The sequence below is a fragment of the Bufo gargarizans genome, chromosome 5, assembly GCF_014858855.1.
Source record: "Bufo gargarizans isolate SCDJY-AF-19 chromosome 5, ASM1485885v1, whole genome shotgun sequence".
Lineage (NCBI taxonomy): Eukaryota > Metazoa > Chordata > Amphibia > Anura > Bufonidae > Bufo > Bufo gargarizans.
In genome coordinates this window covers 184,126,593-184,148,467 of record NC_058084.1, presented here as the reverse complement: position 1 = coordinate 184,148,467, position 21,875 = coordinate 184,126,593, and the positions used below count along the sequence as shown (strand labels likewise).

General features: G+C 40.1%; 1 protein-coding gene across 1 annotated transcript in view; it reads right to left on the bottom strand.

Annotated features, from left to right (window-relative positions):
- The window catches only part of CNTNAP2 (contactin associated protein 2), a 2,163,381-nt gene that overhangs the window by 1,460,138 nt on the left and 681,368 nt on the right, over positions 1-21,875 (bottom strand). Inside the window, exon 3 of the mRNA XM_044295439.1 lies at positions 20,411-20,604. Coding sequence (XP_044151374.1) covers positions 20,411-20,604 — 194 coding nt within the window. The remainder of the gene's footprint in view (positions 1-20,410; positions 20,605-21,875) is intronic.

The window sequence follows — 21,875 nt, the reverse complement described above, 5'->3', positions numbered from 1 at the left end:
CAGTAATTAAACTGAAGCAGATGTGTCACCAGGAAAATTGTTCCAATGGACGGTTGTGGCCGCCACTGCTTCACTCATTCAGCCATCCAGCAGTGTTCTAGCTATCCAGCAGCATCCCAGGTGTTAATTTTTTTTGTGTATTACGGATATCATTCATTGAACCTCATCTCACCATGCAGTGCTTCAAAGATGAATTGCCCTTTTGCTCTTTGTACGGATGCTTATCTAATCTGCTAATCAGCTCTGCTATATATGTTGCACTGTTTGTCCTACCCTTTGCTTGAGCAATAGGTTTCACTAGCTTATTAGATTCTGCAAAATGCAATAATCCATTTGTCTACCTGATTCCCGTATTCTGACCCTCTGCCACCTAACCTGACCCTTTTCTGTTCACTGTACTGATCCTGTGCTGCCTATCCTGACTTTTGCACTGTTTCACAGATTTACACAAACTTTGCCTAGCCTAACCTCAACCTAGGTCAGCAGATAAGTACATGGAGACTACTCCAAAAGGTATTGGCCTGGTGTATTCCCTGCAGCAAAGACCGGATCCCAGTGTAAGGATTAAAGGGTGAAAACCAGGAAGCCACCAGGATAATATCCTTATATTTAGCCCAAAGCCAAATCCATTGGTCAGCACAATGATTCCACAACCACTGTCTGTAACAAAAATGCTATCCAATAAACCAATCTCCTTATGCTCTTATATATCAGAAGGAGATACTTGCAAAAGTATTCACTCCCTTTAGGTTTTTCGTATCAGAATTTTATGTGAAGGATCAGAACATAATCGTCTAAGTTGGTGAAGTGAAATGAGAAAAATACATAAATAAAACCTTTGTTTAGAAATAGAAAACAGATCATGTGCGTATGTATTCACCCCCTTTGTTAGGAAGCCCATAAAAAGCTATGGTGCATGCAATTACCTTCAGAAGTTACATAATTAGGGAAATGATGTCCACCTGTGTGCAGTCTAAGTGTCACATGATCTGTCATTATAAGCAAGGGGCATCATTAACCAAACACTGCCATGAAGACCAAAAAAACTCTTCAAACAAGTAAGGGACAATGTTGTTCAGAAGTACAAGTCACGGTTAGGTTATACAGAAATATCCAAATCTTTGAAGATCCCCAGGAGCTCCATCAAATCTATCATAACCAAATGGAAAGAACATGGCACAACAGCAAACCTGCCAAGAGACGGCCGCCCACCAAAACTCACAGACTGGGCAAGGAGGGCAGTAATCAAAGAGGCAGCACAGAGACTTAAGGTAAGCCTGGAGGAGCTGCAGAGTTTCACAGCAGAGACTGGAGTATCTGTACATAGAACGACAATAAGCCGTACTCTCCATAGAGTTGGGCTTTCTGGCAGAGTGGCCAGAAGAAAGCTATTAGTTTCAGCAAAAAACAAAAAGGCACGTTGTGAGTTTGCGAAAAGGCATGTGGGAGAGTCCAAAAATGGATGGATGAATGTGCTCTGGTCTGATGAGACTAAAATTGAACTTTTCGGCCATCAAAGGAAACGCTATGTCTGGCGCAAACCCAACACATCACATCACCCAAAGAACACCATCCCCACAGTGAAACATGGTGGTGACAGCATCATGCTGTGGAGATGTTTTTCAGCATCCGGGACTGGGTAACTAGTCAGAGTTGAGGGGTAGATGGATGGTGCTAAATACAGGGCTATTCTTGAGCAAAACCTGTACCACTCTGTGCATGATTTGAGGCTAGGACTGAGGTTAACCTTCCAGCAGCACAATGACCCAAAACACACTGCTAAAGCAACACTTGACTGGGAAAACATGTAAATGTGTTGGAATGACCTAGTCAAAGCCCAAATCTCAACCCAATGGAAAATCTGTGGTAAGACTTAAAGATTGCTGTTCACAAGCGCAAACCGTCCAACTTGAAGGAGCTGGAGCAGTTTTGCAAGGAGGAATGGGCAAAAATCTCAGTAGTAAGATGTGGCAAGCTCATAGAGACTTACCCAAAGCGACTTTCAGCTGTGATTGCCGCAAAACGTGGCTCTACAAAGTATTGATTTTAGGGGGGTGAATAATTATGCACATTGACTTTTTCTGTTATTTTGTCCTATTTGTTGTTTGCTTCACAATAAATAAATCAATAAATCTTCAAAGTTGTGGGCATGTTCTGTAAATTAAATTATGCAAATCCTCAAACAATCCATGTTAATTCCAGGTTGTGAGGCACCAAAATATGAAAAAAGTCAAGGGGGGGGGGGGGAATACTTTTGCAAGGCACTGTAGATGGATAGATAGATTTTTATAGTAAGAGATTTTTCTAAATTTGTTTTTTAAATCTTGAAATTCCTGCTCTTTCTATGATTAGGAGTTCAGTAGTCAGTAGTCATGAAATGGCTGAAAGCATTGTCTATATACCTATCAAACAGACATACAGTAGTTGACAATGACAAAGCATAGAAAGAGCAAGACTTTCAATTAACAAATTATGTCACACTAAGGTTGTCATTTATTAAGACGGGTGCTTTAGACACCAGTCTTAATAACCCCTATATCTGGCGGGGGATCTGCCAAAGTTATGAAGAGGAGCAGGCCTGTTCCCTTCCCTGCCAATGCACGCCCACTTTTTTAGACCTGCAACAATGTGCATGGAAATATGCTCAATATAGGTGTCTTTCTGGATAATAAATGACTCCCTAAATATTTCTCACAAAATTATATATATATCCACCTATAGTATCTTGCTGTATAATTTGGTACCTGCAGATAGAACAAGATTTTCCCTTTAAATAAAAGTTTAGACAACATTTTTTACAAAACCTTGACATTTTACAAGCAGTTTTCATTAAATACATAATTATATATACAGGTTAGTGACTAAACAATATGGCTTAACAAATAGAAAATAGTTTGAACACAATGTTCGAGACAATGATTTTTTCTTTCTTTTAAGAGAATGGTTGGTATAATAGATGTGAATCAAGGCTTGGAATGTACCAGCTCCCCATGCTTTTGTGTCTCATTGGCAGATGATGCCAAATAAACAAGAAAATTTAAATGAAAACTGATGTTTTGACTAAACTAGATTATTCTTTGCTAAACATATCACCTTGACATTCAGTGCTACATGTACCAAATGATTGGCAAATATAGAGCATGCAGAGTATGGTAAGACATAATCTATTACCAAGCAAACAATAATGCATATACTACCAAAGTACAAAAAGCAAGTAATCGTAACAACAACATGAAAATGATATATTTCTAATTAATAAGAAACAGCAAGTTAGATGTTAGCAAAACACTATTCCAATGTGCATTTCACTGATTTGCAAAATGGTCTTTTGATTCACTATCCATAACATACAAGGGGAGATTTAACAAGACTGGCATTCCCCAGTCTTGATCACTTGTGCACCAGAGTCAGATGCACCAAATTTATTAAGAAGCAGATTCCTCTTAATATGCATAATACATTTCTACCCTGCAGTGCTCATAATTGTATGAGAAAAGATTTAGAATAACTCGTATTTTATACTTTTAAGTTCTTGCTCATTCTGGGCTTTGAAATCAAGGAGCTGGTCCTATCAGTGACTGACAGCCTTCCCTCTTTGACTGTGTATACAGAGATAGCTGTCAATCACTCATAGGCCCGCATCCTTGACTTCAAAGTCCAGAATGAGCAGAAATGACAAGTTTTACTGAATCTTTTCCCACAAAACTATATATCAATCAGGTCAGCTCCTCCTGCTCTATAACAGCTTCAGCTCAAAGGCCATGTTTAAAATGAGTGCTTAAGACCTTAAAATTGGTCTATTGAGCTGTTATTGTATCTGAGAACAGAATAGGAAGGAAAGAAAGATGCATTCGCATCATGTAGGTTCTAAACAAAGTTGCATTTTGTTTTGCTCATGACACTGTACTCTTGTGGCCCTTTTCAGAAACAAATAAGATATCACCATATTTATGGCCCAGTTTGATAAAATGTTCAGCTTCACAATTCTAGAACAAACTATACCAAGATTGGATGTTTTTGTATATTACACCACTGACCATCGGTTTCTCAGCTAGTAGGGCCATCAATGAGAAAATATTTGGAGAACCTGACAACAAGTAGTCAGCTCCTCTTCAGAGCCACCATAGGGGAATTAATAATTATATGGTATGCAAGAAAATCAGGCCTCATTGAAATCACAGATCGTCCAGAGAGATAACAATCTTTATTGCAACTCTTTTCTACAGCTCATTCAAGAAAGTCCTTGTTGATGAAAATTCTTCCCTCTATTAAATTAGTTTTCAAAAGCAAAAAACAACTTTTTGAAGGTACAACATATTTTTTCACCGTGACACAAATTATAATCAAGGCAAAAAATAGAGACTGTTGATTGAGATCTGGGCTTTAACAAGGTCATTCCAAAACAGGTAAATATCTTCCCCTAAAAAACTACAGTGTAGCTTTAGCAGCATGTTTAGGGTCAATGTCCTACTGAAAATTAAACCTTCATCCAAGTCTCAAATCTTGACAGACTGAAAAAGGCTTTCCTCAAGAATTGTCCTTTATGTATTTCCATCAACTTTCCTTTAATTATGACAAGTTTATCAGACCCTGAGGATGAAAAGTAGAGAAGAGCGATTTTTTGATTCACTGTTTCGCCAAATATTTCTATAAAAATTCAGTTTGATTTGAATATATTTGCGGTGAAATACATTTAAAAAAACTGGCTATTTCCTGACTGCTAAGAGCCTTTATAGTGGTGTATAACAGTGTGCCTTGTAGTAACACGCATAGGGAGTCTGCTTTGGTAATGAAATAATACTGTATGAGTCCGTATGACATGCAGATGACAGGCGTCGCTCTTAGAATCACTGCACACTTCACTTATTAGGGCCGTCACGGGGCCAAAACTGACCAAATAACTCAAGTATGAACTCAGCCATACTGGTCGATGTTAGCCCTAAGAAGAAGCACACTCCTTTTACACCGTCGCCAGCTGATTCCACATAGATGTCTACAGAACCTGTTCTATTAAACGCATATACAAGTAGAGCCCCCCGGACAGATTGGAGAGGGTGTCAGCAGTAAGTTTGTGCTGATGTCACTGATTAATTTTCCCGTCCTCTGATCTGTCAGAACAATAACCCACAAAAAAAGGATCCTGTCTGTGGAGCATACACCTTCACTCGGTCAGTATTTACTCAATAATCCATCAGTATTGCTAATGCCCAAAAAATAGGAGTGTATCTAAAACAGAGATAACACGTGAATGGAATATTTGCATGTCTTTTGTGTTTTTACCCACTCCTGCTTTTGGCTACCAAATCATAAGCCAATTCTAATGGGACTATACAGGCCTTACAGCTGCTACACAGACAGGATCCGTTCTGTGTCTTATTTTTCCTTCCTTATGACCGATCAGAAGAAAGGTCAAATAAATGATGATGGTAGACAGGCCGAAAGGCAAAATAGTGGCCCAGTCATGAAGTGGGGAGAGTGGGAACAGCATGAGAAGTCCACAGAGTGTACAAATGACATAGTGGTAAGGTGGAAGCAGCATGAGGAGACCATAGAGTGGCCCAATGACAGAGTCTGTCGGTGGCAGCAGCATCAGGAGGCAACAGAGTGGCACGACGACGAAAGATTGGCAGCAGCATGAGGAGGCCACAGAGCAGCATGATGACGAGAAATTGTGGAGGTGGCAGCAGCATGAGGAGGCCACCGAGTGACACACTGACAGAGTCTGGAGGTGGCAGCAGTATGAGAAGGCCATCAAGTGGCACAATGACACAGTCTGGAGTTGGCGGCAGCATGAGGAGACTACAGAGTGGCCCAATGACAGAGTGTGGAGGTGGCAGCAGCAGCAGCATGAGGAGGAGGCCACAGAGTGGCACAATGTCTGAGTCTGGCTGTGGCGACAGCAGCATCATCAGGAGGATACCACAGAGTGGCAAGGTGACATAGTGTGGAGATGGCAGTAGCAGCAGCAGTATCAGGATAACACAAACGGTGACGCTGCATATGTTGACGCAGGGCTGTGGTGCCAACATTGGCACCCTGGCCACTCTTCACCTTCTGCCCACATATTCTACATATAGCCATGTTAACCTCCTCCTCCGACTTAGCAAAAAACTGCCACACAGCCAAGTAGGTGATTTTTCCCCCAACAGTCCGCTCTGACTGACTGCTACCGCCGCTACTTCCGTGAACCATTACTTCCTGGGCAGGTAGGCTGCTGCGAAGCAAGTGGTCTACCCCTAGCATGTTTGGCTCCCGAGTTACAACTGCTGCCACCCTGCTGACTCCCAGCCATGCTTTCAACAAATATAACCGCCAAAATGAATTGAGATAATATTTTTCTTTTTGTACTGAAATAAACCACTAAACGCTTTCAACACATATAACTGCAGATGTAAACAGAGAATATATTTTTCTTTTTGTACTGAAAGAGGCCACTAAACACTTTCAACACATAACCGCAGAAGTGAACTGAGAATACATTTTTCTTTTTGTACTGAAGGAGGGCACTAAACGTTTTCAACACGTATAACTGCAGAAGTGAACTGAGAATATATTTTTCTTTTCGTACTGAAATAGGCCACTAAACGCTTTCAACACATATAACCGCAGAAGTGAACTGAGAATATATATATTTTTTTGTACTGAAAAGGGCCACTAAACGCTTTCAACACATATAACCGCAGACGTGAACAGAAAATATATTTTTCTTTCTGTACTAAAATAGGCCACTAAACGCTCTTGTCACAACTAACTGCAACAGTGAAATGCGCATATATTTTTCTTTATGTATTAAAATAGGCAATTAAATGATTTCAACATATATAACTGCAGAAATGAACTGAGAATGTATTTTTCTTTTTGTACTAAAATAGGCCACTAAAAGCTTTTGCCACAAATAAGTGCAAAAGTGAAGTGCGTATATATTTTTCTTTCTGTACTGAAATAGGCCACTAAACGCTTTCAACACATATAACCGCCGGATTAAACTGAGAATATATTTTTCTTTCTGTACTGAAATAGGCTGCTAAAAGCTTTCAACACATATAACAGAAGAAGTGAACAGAGAATATATTTTTCATTTTGTACTAAAATAGGCCACTAAACGCTTTCAACACATATAACCGTAGAAATGAACTGAGAATATATTTTTCTTTCTGTACTGAAATAGGCTACTAAATGCTTTTGCCACAAAAAACTGCAACAGTGAAGTGCGTATATATAATTTTCTTTCTTTACTTAAATAGGCCACAAAATGCTTTCAACACATATAATTGCAGAAGTGAAATGAGAATTTCTTTTTCTTTTCGTACTGAAATAGGTCACTAAACGCTTTTGTCAAATATAATAGAAGAAGTGAACTGAGAATATATTTTTCTTTTTGTGCTGAAATAGGTCACTAAACGCTTTCAACACATATAACCGCCGAAGTGAACTGAGAATATATCTTTCTTTTTGTACTGAAATAGGCCACTAAACGCTTTCAACACATATAACCACAGAAATGAACTGAATTTTTTATTTTATTTTTGCACTGAAAGAGGCCACTGAATGCTTTCAAAACATATAAGCGCAGACGTGAACTGAGAATATATTTTTCTTTCTGTACTGAAATAGGTTACTAAACCCTTTCGCCACAAATAACTGCAACAGTGAAGTGCATATATATTTTAATTTCTTTACTGAATTTGGCCACTAAAGGCTTTTCAACATAGCACTTGCATCCCAATAACAAGAACAAATTGCTGGAATGACAGAGCTGTATAATGGCTATGTGGATCCCAAAATAATCTTTCCCTGCACTTGTAAATAACTTTTCTAGCAGTGTCTCTAGCCACTTCTGAGGTCTCTCCCTGCAATAAGATGCCGTGAAATGATTCCTCCCTATTCTTTTCCTGCACTTGCAAATCACTTTTCTAGCAGTGTCCCTAGTGTCTTCTAATGTCTCTCCATGCACTAGAATGCTGTGAAATGATTCGTCCCTATCCAAATACCTATCTGAATACCACATGTGCTCGAGCGCAATGCTCGAGTCTCCTCCCCGCACGTTTGTTGGCTGCTACGCAGCCAATAAATGTGCAGGTAATTGCTGCCCTTCACTGTAATGCTGTAGCCATGTTGGTTACTGGCATTACAGTGATTGGCTGGCCAGAACGCATCATTGGTTGCTTTATACCTCCCAATGACACAAGTTCGGCTTAGTGTTAGTCAGGAAGAGCTGTGCTGAAGAAGGGAAAGATAGTGTAGGCAGTGAAATTTTCTTTTTTTCATAAAAGATTCTTGTCAGAGACCCAAAAAGTGCGGACAACAAAAGAATTGTAGTTTGCAACCTGTGCCATGCAAAAATGAGCAGAGACGTGAATGCTAGCAACCTCACCGCCACCATGATCCGCCACATGGCATCAAACAGCGTAATAGGTGGCCCGAATGCCTGGGTCCACAATCTGTGTCCAAAACCTCTTCCCCTGTGTTACATGCCTCCCGCCCTGCACCTGGACCTTCGCAATCACCATCAGCGACCACATCCACTTCCCTGTCCCAGCGCAACGTACAAATGTCCTTACCCCAGGAATTTGACCGCAAGCGCAAATACCCAGCCACCTACCCACAGGCTATAGCACTAAATGTGAAACTTTCCAAATTACTGGCCCTGGAAATTTTGCAATTTAGGCTTGTGGACACTGAGGCTTTCCGCAGCCTAATGTCGGCGGTGGTCCATCGTTACTCAGTCACCAGCCGCCACTATTTTTCATGGTGTGCCGTGCCCACCTTACACCAGCATGTATCCAGTAACATCACCTGTGCCCTGACCAACGCAGTCCACTTAACTACGGACACATGGACAAGTGCATTCGGCCAGTGACGCTATATTTTCCTTACGGCGCACTGGGTGAACGTTGTGGAGGCTGGGAGCGAGTCGTACCCTGGGATTGCTCAGGTGCTACCCACGCCAAGGATAGCGGCTGCTACTTCCATCAATGTTTCCGCCACCACCTATGTTAGTGGCTCCAACCCCCACTTCTCCTCCTCCTCCTCCACTTACACCTCAGAATTATCCTCTTGTAGCACCAGTCAGCCATCAGTTGGTAGCTGGAAGCAGTGTAGCACTGCAGTGGTGAAGCATCAAAAGGCCATGCTTAAGCTGATCTGCTTAGGTGCCAAACAGCACATGGCCGCAAAGCTATGGCAGGGGATAAGAGACCAGACTGAGCTGTGGATCTCGCCACTCAACCTAGAACCAGGCATGGTTGTGTCTGATAATGGCCGTAACTTGGTGGCGGCTTTTGAGCTTGGCAAGCTCAGACACATCCCATGCCTAGCCTACTTCTTCAACTTAGTGGTTCAGCGGTTTCTCAAAACCTACTCCAATTTGCCTGAGCTAGTGGTGAAGGTGCGCCGCATGTGTGCCCATTTCCAAAAGTCATCAACAGCTTCTGCCGGTCTGTTAACGCTGCAGCAGCGCTTACAATTGCCAGCTCACCAACTGTTGTGCGACATCAGCACACACTGGAACTCGATGTTTCACATATTGGCCAGGCTTTGTGAGCAGCAGATGGCAGTAGTGGAATACCAGCTGCAACATGGTCGTTGCCTTTTTAGTCTGCTTCTGCTCTTCACAAGCGAGAAGTGGGCATGGATGTCTGACCTCTGTGAGGTTTTAAGAAACTTTGAGGAATCAACACAGATGGTAAGCGGCTATAATGCTATTATCAGCGTCACCATCCCACTTCTGTGCCTGCTCAAATGCTTGCTGTTCACAATTAAAGACGACGCTTTGCATGTGGAAGAGGTGGAAATGGGGGAAGACATTACACAGAGTGATAGCCAGACCACCCTCAGTTCGTCTTCTCAGTGCAAATTGGATGATGATGAGGAGGAAGAGGAGCAGGAGACGGTTGCCTCTGCAACAGAGGGTAGTACCCATGGAAGTTTCATTCCATCTGTTCAGCGTGAATGGGCAGAAGAAGAGGAAGAGGATGAGGAGATTGAGAGTGATCCTCCTGATGACGACAGCAAAGTCTTGCCTGTTAAGTTTCTGGCACACATGGCTGACTTTATGTTAGGCAGCCTTTCCCGTGACCCATGCGTTTTACGCATTTTGGACAACACCGTTTACTGGTTGTTCACCCTTCTCGACCCCCGCTACAAAGAGAACTTCTAATTCCTGTGGTGTAGAGGATGAGCAAAATGGTGCAATACCAGAAGGTCCTTGTGGAAAAATTGCTCCAAAAATTTCCAGCTGACAACACTGGCGGCAGAGTGCATAGTTCCTTGGGCAAACGAGGGGAGCTGAGGGGAACACACAGCAGTTCTAACAGAGGCAGGGCAACACTCTCCAAAGCCTGGGACAGTTTCATGACACCCTGCCAGCACCCTCACCCTGATGTGCGGCCTAGTGTGACAAGGAGGGAAACATTTTAGAAGATAGTGAAGGAGTACGTAGCAGACCGTGTCAGCGTCCTCAATGATCACTCTGTGCCTTACAACTACTGGGTATCCAAGCTGGACAAGTGGCACGAACTGGCGCTCTACGCCTTGGAGGTGCTGGCCTGCCTTGTCGCCAATGTTTTGTCAGAGCGGGTTTTTAGTGCTGCTGCGTGCATAATAACTGATATGCGCATCCACCTGTCAACTGAAAATGCTGACAGGTTGGCTCTTATAAAAATGAACAAGTCCTGGATTGCCCCTAACTTCTCTACTCCACCAGAGGAAAGCGGCTGAACATAAAGGCACTTTAAATGTGTTTTTTATAATGCACTGAATACACTGCATTCCAATGCACCCCTTCCACCACAAAAAAATAATATATGGTTCAATCTTCCTTTTCTTGTCCTCCTCCTCTTCCATCATATCAACATACTTATTAGTCTGCCCTCGCTCCTAATGTTGTAGAGTTCAGCTCACATGCAGGCCCTTGCATATAATGTTTTAGAGGGTCAGCTCACCAGCAGGCCCTCACCAACAATCCTTAAGAAGGTCAGCTCATCTGCAGGCCCTCGCATATTATATTTTTAAGGGTCAGCTCACCAGCAGTCCCTCACCTATAATCTTTTAGAGAGTCAGCTCTGCAGCAGACCCTCACCCCTAATGTTTTAGATGGTCAGCTCACCAGCAGGCCCTCACCTATAATCTTTTAGAGAGTCAGCTCTGCAGCAGACCCTCACCCCTAATGTTTTAGATGGTCAGCTCACCAGCAGGCCCTCACCTATAATCTTTTAGAGGGTCAGCTCCCTTGCAGACCCTCACCTACAACCTTTTAGAGGGTCAGCTCACCAGCAGGCCCTCACCTACAATCTTTTAGAGGGTCAGCTCACCTGCAGACCCTCACCTACAATCTTTTAGACCCTCACCTACACCTCACTCGTCCACAATTTTTTCGATGCTTAGATCAACAGCAGACACTCGCCCCTAATGTTTTAGAGAGTCAGCTCTGCAGCAGACCCTCACCCCCTAATGTTTTAGATGGTCATATCAGCAGCAGACACTCGCCCCAAATTGTTTAGAGAGTCAGCTCTGCAGCAGACCCTCACCCCTAATGTTTTAGATGATCAGCTCACCAGCAGGCCCTCACCTATAATCTTTTAGAGGGTCAGCTCACCAGCAGGTCCTTAACTACAATTTTCTAGAGGGTCAGCTCACCTGTAGGCCCTCACATATAATATTTTAGAGGTCCAGCTCACCACCCTAGGGTTATACCAGGGACCCCATATGGTTGCCCAGTTCCCGCTGCCAACATTAGAACATCCCTGTCTGCTCCACATTGGCTGTTTCTGGTTGTTTGTTGTTTGTCTATGTCGTAATAGTCCCCTGGAGTGGGACTTTGTTGATCTTAAAATATATAAAAATAAAAGTTAGGTTTTAGGTAGTTGGCTTCTGTGACCCAGTTTTCTTACACAACTACCAATCAAGAATCTTTTCTGTTAATTCAGTCCAGCTCACCAGCAGACCCTCAGACTCTCACCTACACCTCACTCGTCCATAATTTTTTCGATGCTTAGATCAGCAGCTGACACTTGCCCCTAATGTTTTAGAGAGTCAGCTCTGCAGCAGACCCTCACCCCTAATGTTTTAGATTGTCAGATCAGCAGCAGGCCCTCGCCTGTAATGTTTTAGAGTGTCACCAGCAGGCCCTTGCTCCTAATGATTTTGAGGGTCACCAGCAGGCCAGGGTTTATTACAAGGAAATGTTTCTACATCTTATTTGCCCTTTTGCAGTGCAGTTATAAGTTCTAAACCATTTTTTTGGCTTGTATTAGTGGAAAAAAGGGCTTATTAGCCGTTGTGTGGTGAAGTGCTAAAATTACAGCACTTTTTGTTGTGTATTAGTGGCAAAAGAAATATATATTTGCCGTTTAGTGGTGCAGTTATATGTTCTAAAGCCTTTTGTGGCGTGTATTAGTGGCAAAAGAAAAATATATTTGCCTTTCAGTGCTGCAGCTATATATCTTCTAAAGCCTTTTGTGGAGTGTATAAGTGGAAAAATAAAAATATATTTGCTATTCAGCAGTGCAGTTATATTTTCTAAAGCTCTTTTTGTCGTGTAATAGTGCAAAATAAAAATATATTTGCCGTTCAGCAGTGCAGTTATATTTTCTAAAGCGCTTTTTGTCGTGTATTAGTGGCATAAAAAAGTATTTGCTATTGTGTGGTTAAGTGAATTTTTTTTAGCCCTTTTTGGTGTGTATTTGTGGGGTAAAAAATGGCCTATTAGCCGTTGTGTGGTACAGTGAGAAAATTACAGACTTTTTTGGGGTGTTTTAATTTTCTTTTTATGACAGTATGTCAGACAGAGAAGTGCCAGGCCCTGCACAGGGGAGTGCCAGAGGCCTAAATGTTTCTGGCGCAGGCACAGGTAGAAGGCGTGGCAGCCGGAGTCGCAGCGAGAAGCCTGAGCTCCCGGTATCAATTAGCGGTCGTGTCTTGACCAGCAACCCAGCAGTTCTTAAATGGTTGACTAGGTAATCTCTGTTTTGGATGTACTCATGTTTTTTTTTTTTTTTTTAGCATTAGCAATATTGATAGATTACTGACCAAATGTTGACCAAGTGAAGGAGGATGCTCAACAGACAGGATCCGTTTTTTGGCGGTTATTGTTCTGACAGATTAGAGTAAGGGCAAAATAATCAATGACGTCAACACAAACTTACTGCTGACACCCTCTCCACTCCGTCGGGGGGCTCTACTTGTATAAGCGTTTAATAGAACAGGTTCTGTAGACATCTATGTGGAATCAGCTGATGACGGTGTAAAAGGAGTGCGCTTCTTCTTTGCACCAACATCGACCTGTAAGGCTGAGTTCATACTTGAGTTATTTGGTCAGTTTTGGCCCTGTGACTGCCCAAATAAGTGAAGTGTGCAGTGATTCTAAGAGCGACGCCTGTCATCTGCATGTCCTACTGACTCACAATATTATTTCACTACCAAAGCAGACTCCCTATGTGTGTTACTACAAGACGACACACTGTTCTACACCACTATAAAGGCTCTCCGCAGCTAGGAACCAGCCGTTTTGTAACGTGATTCGCCGCAAATAAATTCAGATGAAACCTATTTTTTCCAAAAATTTGGTGAACCAGCCGGATCAGAAATTTTTGAAATTAGCTCATCTCTAATTGACAGCTATGTACAGTCATAAAAGGAAGTCAGTTTCTGCCCAAAAATTTTACTAAATCTATTCTCATAAAAGTATATATCAATCTGCTCAGCTTCTCCTGCTTTATGATATGGTGCCTGAAGATCAGGTTTACTGTGACAGGTTCTCTTTAAGTCTTAAAGGGATTGTCCCATAAAAAATATTCCACAGTTTTCAAATAAGCACCTGGATCTCAATACTTTTGTAATTGCAACTAATTTGAAAAGTTATTATAGCCACTTCAATGAAATCTGTCTGAATAGTGCCTCCTATTGTTTTTGTTTTTTTTAGCTTCTGTGTCCACATAACTGAGGTGGACGTACATTTTCCATCCTTTAACCAGCTACAGCAGAAAGGGCACATGCCCCTGAGAAAGGGCATGTTCACTAAACTGCCAGCTTAAAATAAATGCAGCAGAGCAAATGGAGTAAATAATGGGGATATATTTGGTGTTTACATAGCTAGAAAGAGATTTCCAAGTGTCATATGATGTCTGGTTTATTTTTATTTTCTACATTAATCATGGAATAACCCCTTTAAGGCCTTACAGTTAATTATGTTTTAAAACAGTGTAATGTGTTTATAATACAGGTTCATATACACTAATACCCTGAGCTGAAATGTCACTTTAGATTAGCTTGTAAAATTAACCTATTTAATTTTCCATATAAATTATAATCGTGTTTTAGATTAACCTCAATGGTCAATAATAGCATACTGGTATAAACTTGTAGATCAACTCAACAACCAGATGTTATGTAATGTACAATTTGCTAATTAATTATCTTGTACATATTATCAGGTTAAATTGGCAATATGATAATAATTAAAATGATATGATGTCTCACATTTGAGTCTGGTGGCCTGCTCTCGTGTTCTTCTTTCGACTAAATAAAATCAACAATTCTCTGATGACCTTGAAGTGCTTGCTTAGGTATGCTTCAGTGGTTTGCTTTTCTCACACTATTTTTTAAAGCAATTTCCTCAGTTAATTGTACACATATACCAATATGTATTGAGAGAGGCCCTCTATATGATTTATTCCTTTTAACTAGACATGCTGTTATAAAATACATACATCATAAACCAGTGAAACAAGTAAAACTACCAAATAAATCTGCGTTAAAAGGACCAGGACTTGCAAGGGCATTTAATATATTTCTATTCTCCACCAGACCATTGTACATGTCTATTCTTTCACTGAACCATAACAATGCAATCGCTTGCCTTATATAGTTCTGCAAAACACAAACTGGAGTTTAATTAATCTTACTCAACAATAATCAGAAAAGTAAAACAAAAAGGTTGTCGGCTTTTGGAGAAAAAGCTTTAAAATATTTAATTAATCTGTTTTCATTCACTAAATAAAAAAATAGGAAATCCTTATATCTGATCATTCGCTAGAGAATATAGCACAAACATTTGAGAGGTCCATTTAAAAAAAAAAAAAAATAATATATATATATATATATATATATATATATATATATACAGGTGAAACTCAAAAAATTTGAATATCGTGCAAAAGTCCATTTATTTCAGTAATACAAATTAAAAGGTATTACAATAATGCAACTTAAAATTAGAATTTTGCAAAAAAGTTCAATATTCTAGCCTCAAAGAGTCACACTCTAGTCAGCTAGTTGATCCATTCCCCCTGAGCAAAGGGTACCTCAAAATTGTGACTTTGGGGTTTCATAAGCTATAAACCATAATCATCCAAATTATAACAAATAAAGGCTTGAAATATCTCGCTTTGCATGTAATGAATCTATCTCATATGTTAGTTTCACCTTTTAAGTTGGATTACTGAAATAAATGAACTTTGTACGATATTCAAATTTTTTCAAGTTTCATATATATATATATATATATATATATATACACTACAGACCAAAAGTTTGGACACACCTTCTCATTCAAAAGAGTTTTCTTTATTTTCATGACTATGAAAATTGTAGATTCACACTGAAGGCATCAAAACTATGAAATAACACATGTGGAATTATATACATAATTATATATATAACAAAAAATATGTCATATTCTAGGCTCTTCAAAGTAGCCACCTTTTGCTTTGATTACTGCTTTGCACACTCTTGGCATTCTCTTGATGAGCTTCAAGAGGTAGTCACCTGAAATGGTTTTCACTTCACAGGTGTGCCCTGTCAGGTTTAATAAGTGGGATTTCTTGCCTTATAAATGGGGTTGGGACCATCAATTGCATTGTAGAGAAGTCAGGTGGATACACAGCTGATAGTCCTACTGAACAGACTGTTAGAATTTGTATTATGGCAAGAAAAAAGCAGCTAAGTAAAGAAAAACGAGTGGCCATCATTGCTTTAAGAAATGAAGGTCAGTCTGTCCGAAAAATTGGGAAAACTTTAAAAGTGTCCCCAAGTGCAGTCACAAAAACCATCAAGCGCTACAAAGAAACTGGCTCACATGCGGACCGCCCCAGGAAAGGAAGACCAAGAGTCACCTCTGCTGCGGAGGATCAGTTCATCCGAGTCACCAGCCTCAGAAATCGCAGGTTAACAGCACAATTCCACACAGAGTTCTAGCAGCGGACACATCTCTAGAATAACTGTTAAGAGGAGACTGTGTGAATCAGGCCTTCATGGTAGAATATCTGCTAGGAAACCACTGCTAAGGAGAGGCAACAAGCAGAAGAGACTTGTTTGGGCTAAGAAACACAAGGAATGGACATTAGACCAGTGGAAATCTGTGCTTTGGTCTGAGTCCAAATTTGAGATCTTTGGTTCCAACCACTGTCTTTGTGCGATGCAGAAAAGGTGAACGGATGGACTCTACATGCCTGGTTCCCACCGTGAAGCATGGAGGAGGAGGTGTGGGGGTGCTTTGCTGGTGACACTGTTGGGGATTTATTCAAAATTGAAGGCATACTGAACCAGCATGGCTACCACAGCATCTTGCAGCGGCATGCTATTCCATCCGGTTTGCGTTTAGTTGGACCATCATTTATTTTTCAACAGGACAATGACGCCAAACACACCTCCAGGCTGTGTAAGGACTATTTGACCATGAAGGAGAGTGATGGGGTGCTGCGCCAGATGACCTGGCCTCCACAGTCACTGGACCTGAACCCAATCGAGATGGTTTGGGGTGAGCTTGACCGCAGAGTGAAGACAAAAGGGCCAACAAGTGCTAAGCATCTCTGGGAACTCCTTCAAGACTGTTGGAAGACCATTTCAGGTGACTACCTCTTGAAGCTCATCAAGAGAGTGCCAAGAGTGTGCAAAGCAGTAATCAAAGCACCTAGAATATGACATATTTTCAGTTGTTTTTTTCACTTTTTTGTTATGTATATAATTCCACATGTGTTAATTCATAGTTTTGATGCCTTCAGTGTGAATCTACAATTTTCATAGTCATGAAAATAAAGAAAACTCTTTGAATGAGAAGGTGTGTTCAAACTTTTGGTCTGTACTGTATGTATATATATATATATATATATATATCTTCTAATTCTTTAATTGCAGACATCAAAAATCCATAAAAATAGACAATGTCCAGGCAGCAAACCTACACATTTCGCACACTCAGTGCTTACTCATGGTATACAAGCATAGCCAAACAAAAGACATTTAAAATCATGTTGGACTAATGAGAATGGACACGGAATATAGCCTGATATTATACTTTTCAACGACCTTAAATATATTTGTTACATTGACTAAAGCAAATGTTCTGTTATTTATTTGTCTTAAGGTGCACTGTTAAATCACATATGGAACAAACTAACATCATGTAGATATTTATTCTATGCATATATAACTATTAATATAGAGTGTGTTTTTTTAGTTACTCCCCATTGATTAAAATGAATAAATAACTCTAAGATTATGGGCCCTTTTTTATTTTTGCAGATTTGAACAATTATTGAGAATGAATGTTTCTATGTTCCTCATTCAAAATTGAGCCATGGAAAGGTGCTGTTAATCACCCAACAAATGAACAAACACTTGTTTGTCGGCAGCACATTGTCCCATCCTGTGTCCTAATGGCAAACATTGGAACTATATGAGAATAAATGATTGTAGCAACAATCGTTCACCTGAGTAATGAGGATTACCGATTTAAATGCAGCAAATGAGCAGTCAATGATTAGTAATAGACAGTAATAGAATACTCGTTCCCGATCACTGCTCTGTCAGCTCATATAGTGTTTCAAATACTGTATGTATATCTTCATCAATAAAATTTCACCTATACTCATCTTTCTCAATCAAATTGGTCCATTATTGCCATCATTTCTGATTTCAAATTCCATTTTTATATAGACTTATCTGGGAAACACTATTCCTTCAATGTTTCTCATTCAAGTCTTTTTTTTTATAACCAGTTTTTATTTATTTTCATCTTACCTGCAGATATGATTTTCCCAATATCTATCTATAATTGCACATCATCTAGGACACAATTAATCAAAATGATATCTATTTTATATCTAAATACATTGTAGTCACAACACTTACCCAAAATGTCAATGTCTTACGGCAGTCTCATAGTATATGCACTAAGCCTGTCCCTACCAAACCATAATTTTTACAAAAATATAATATTTTCGGACTATAAGAACTGTTTTTTTAGCATGTAAAAAAATCTTTCTTAAAAGTACATGCTACTTATAGTCCATATTCTCCATACTCCAGCAGTACCAGACCCCCTCCCCCCAACTGTTGCCTTAATGATTCAGCAGAGCACTCATACAAATCTTTGCAGAATCAATTAGAGATGTGGATCTGCAAATTTCTCTATCTTGCTGTCTGACACTGAACAGTGCGATCCATGAGGCAGGATAGGAGGCTAAAAGATCATTCAGCTCACAGCAAGGACTGTGATAAACATAGCTCTTTCCATGCTGAATCTCCATAGGCAACAGGGAAATACATGAACCACTGACTTATTGTAGCCAAACGACCTTTGATTTCACCATTGGAAGGCGTTAGACCAGTAAGAAGAGGACTACACAGTCAGTACTATATTGTACTGTAAACTGTAACTTGCAGATTTTTTTTTTGTGCTGCTCATACTCCTAACATCCCAAAATATGGCCAACAGTGCGCATAGGGTAAGTATAGGTGCAGATTCCCTTAAAGGGATATGTATTTTGCTCACCTGTTCGCATTGTGAGAGAATTGGCACAACCCCAGTGAACACTTGAAGTAAAGAAGAGAAGGTTGATGCAGCCGATGCTATCTGAACCTCCAGAGACAGGAGCTGGTCATCCCATGGAGTGACCGAGATGCAAGGGGAGAACCAGCTGGACTGTTTGAGTCTTACTTTTAGATGATAGCTTGCAGGCTGTTATGGACAATGGATGTGGACCAACTGTGCCCACTGACCAGTTTGGCTTTAGGCCAAACCTAAGTGCATTGTCCTGTTGGTTCCCTAGTATTCACCCTTTAACTCCTGTACAGGGATCTAGACTTCGCTGCAAGGAACCAACCAGGCCACTACCATATGGAGTAGTCCTGGTGTAGTTGACAGGCACCAAGGACACAGGCAAAAGCATAGTCTGAACACAGTCCAATAGTCAGAGCAGCCTGAGTACTTGCGTATTCAAAATAGCAGGTCCGAAGTCAGGCAGCAAGGTGGAAGACACACAGGGTTTGGAACACGGATATCCAGGTAAGATCACCTTCACTGGTTACAAGAAAGGAATAACCTCAAAGCAGATAAATTGGGAGATTGATCAGCAACTTAACTAGCACCTGGACAAGGGCAGGTGAAAAGCATTAACTCGATCAGTGCTGAAGGAAAGTTCACAGAGTTCTAATCCCAATTCACACAGGGAGAGCAGAGCGATGTCCATGCCTGCCTTGAGCTTCTGAAATCTCTGATTTTCCTACAGTATATATATGTCTGTGGTGGGCAAGGACCACTAGAGTGACACAGGCACAAAACACGACCAGAGAGATGACGGACTGTATATCATTTATTGATTGTTTGTCAAAAAGACAATGCTTTTCACGGTACTGTGGACCCTATTATCAAGTCTGAAAGAAATATTCTCTGGACAAATGCCATTGGAAATCGCATCTGAGCAGAGCTGGAACAGAGCTCCTCCAGACACCTCACTTGCTCTGTGCCAGCTATGCTCATCCGTTATTTCCAGCGTTCGTCAAGGAAACACAACACTTTTTTTTCAAACTTGATAAAGGGGTTCTTAGTACCCAGAATCACATTGTCTATTTGAAAAAACAATACAACAATAACTTAAAAATCCAAAAAGGTGCATCAGATAACATATATAAAATATTTGGCAGAATAATAATTATTATATTTTTAGAATTTCCTTTATTTAAAGAAAACAACACATTGTACAAGATGAAGTATAACAATCAACAACAGAAAACTTAAGTCCACAAAGTAAGCATCATTGATGCAATAGACATTTGTATACATATCTACTTATCACACACAGCAAGATTCTTTATTGCAACCTTTCCCCCCATAGCAAAAATGTTACTGCCGAACATAATGTTGTAGCCTACCCAATGTCCCCTTCAGCTGTTCAGTTAGAGACCATTGAGTCAAAGTGGATGGCTACATCACCACCCCGATCTCAGATAGGAGCTGAAGTATTAAATGATACAATTTTTTTGTTAAAAGAAAAGATTTTTTCCCTAACAATTTTGGTTTATTTGTGAAAAAATACTTGACTGATAGTAATTACTTATTACTATCAGTCAAGTTTTTTTTCACAAATAAACCTAAATTCAAATATAAAAGTAGTGAATTTATATTCCTTACCCATATATTTCCATCCTGATGATACGGTTTCCAGTTCCTGCCAGTGTCACTGTAGAGAAGACGGTATTGAGACACCCAGTCAGAACTGCTATACCTCCCTTGAGTAGCTATGGCACGGATTTGTTTCCTGCTTCCAAAATCCACTTGCAGCCACTGATAATGATCAGTGTCCAGTGGGGACCAACCACCATCTCCTGCAAATTAAAAGACACAATTTTTCATAAATAATGATGTTATTTTGAAGAAATGTCCAAATTCTGCAGAAAAACAAATACATTTTTTTTGCATTTTAGTATCTACCATAATCTTTCACCTTTTAAAACAATGGAAAAATGAGGATAATAGAAAATGTTTATCCATTCTATAAAAATCAATACATAGATCTCATACCAATCAATTTCTATGATCAATTCTTCATTATCACAAATCAGGTATTCCATCTATTGCTGACCTTCATTGCTATAAATCTTTTTTCTCTAGGCATCCTGCTGATGTAAAACTCCTTACTTATTGCACAGTGAGGGGCCTTAATCTTTTGAATATAAAAAACGAAGTATATCAAAGGCTTGTGGTAGCACACATTATCACATTTACATAATCCCACAATATAATTTAATGAAAGACCTCAAAGCACACCAAGTGGAAAAAAGACCTGCATTACAAATGGTTTGCTTTGATCAGTCAACTTCAAAACAGTACTTATAGAATCAGGGTATTCTCAAAACATTTCTAATTGGTAAAATGGTTGACAAAAATATTAGTTTATCAAAAAAGGTAGAAACATTAACTACATTATTACTACATTACTGGATAAATGGTCAAAACAATAAAATGTTTCCAAATATAAAATTATGTACTGAAGGAAACCTCTGTCTGAGCATAATATTGGCAATTCTATGCCAATAGTTCAGTACTTGAGACCTCGACTAGAAAAATACATTGATAAAACTAAATAGGTCCAAAGATAAGCTTAAAAAATGAAAGAATGTCTCAAGGATAAAACATTTCAGAACAGACTTAAATGGAATGTGTCATCAGAAAATGACCTATTATTTAAAGAGGTTTGCTCATCTCTGACATTTATGGTATATCGCTATGATATGCCCTCTTGTCAGATCGGTGCGGGTAGGTGCGGGTCCACCTCCTGTCTTTAGAATGGGCCATCCGAAGTGAACGGAGAGCAGTCATGCATGCTCGGCCACTCTCTGTTCACTACTATGAGAGTTCTGAAAATAGCAATTTTCCTGCTCAACTATTTCCAGCAGTTCCATAGCAGTGAATGAAGCTCTAAATTGAACCCAACTGAACATCTCTGTAGATACCTGAAAATGTCTGTCCACTGATGGCCCCCATCCAACCTGACAGAGCTTGAGAGGATCTGTAGAGATGAATGTTCAAATCCCAAAATCCATGTGTGCAAGACTGGAGGCTACAAACACTGCCAAAATTGCTTCAACTACTGAGA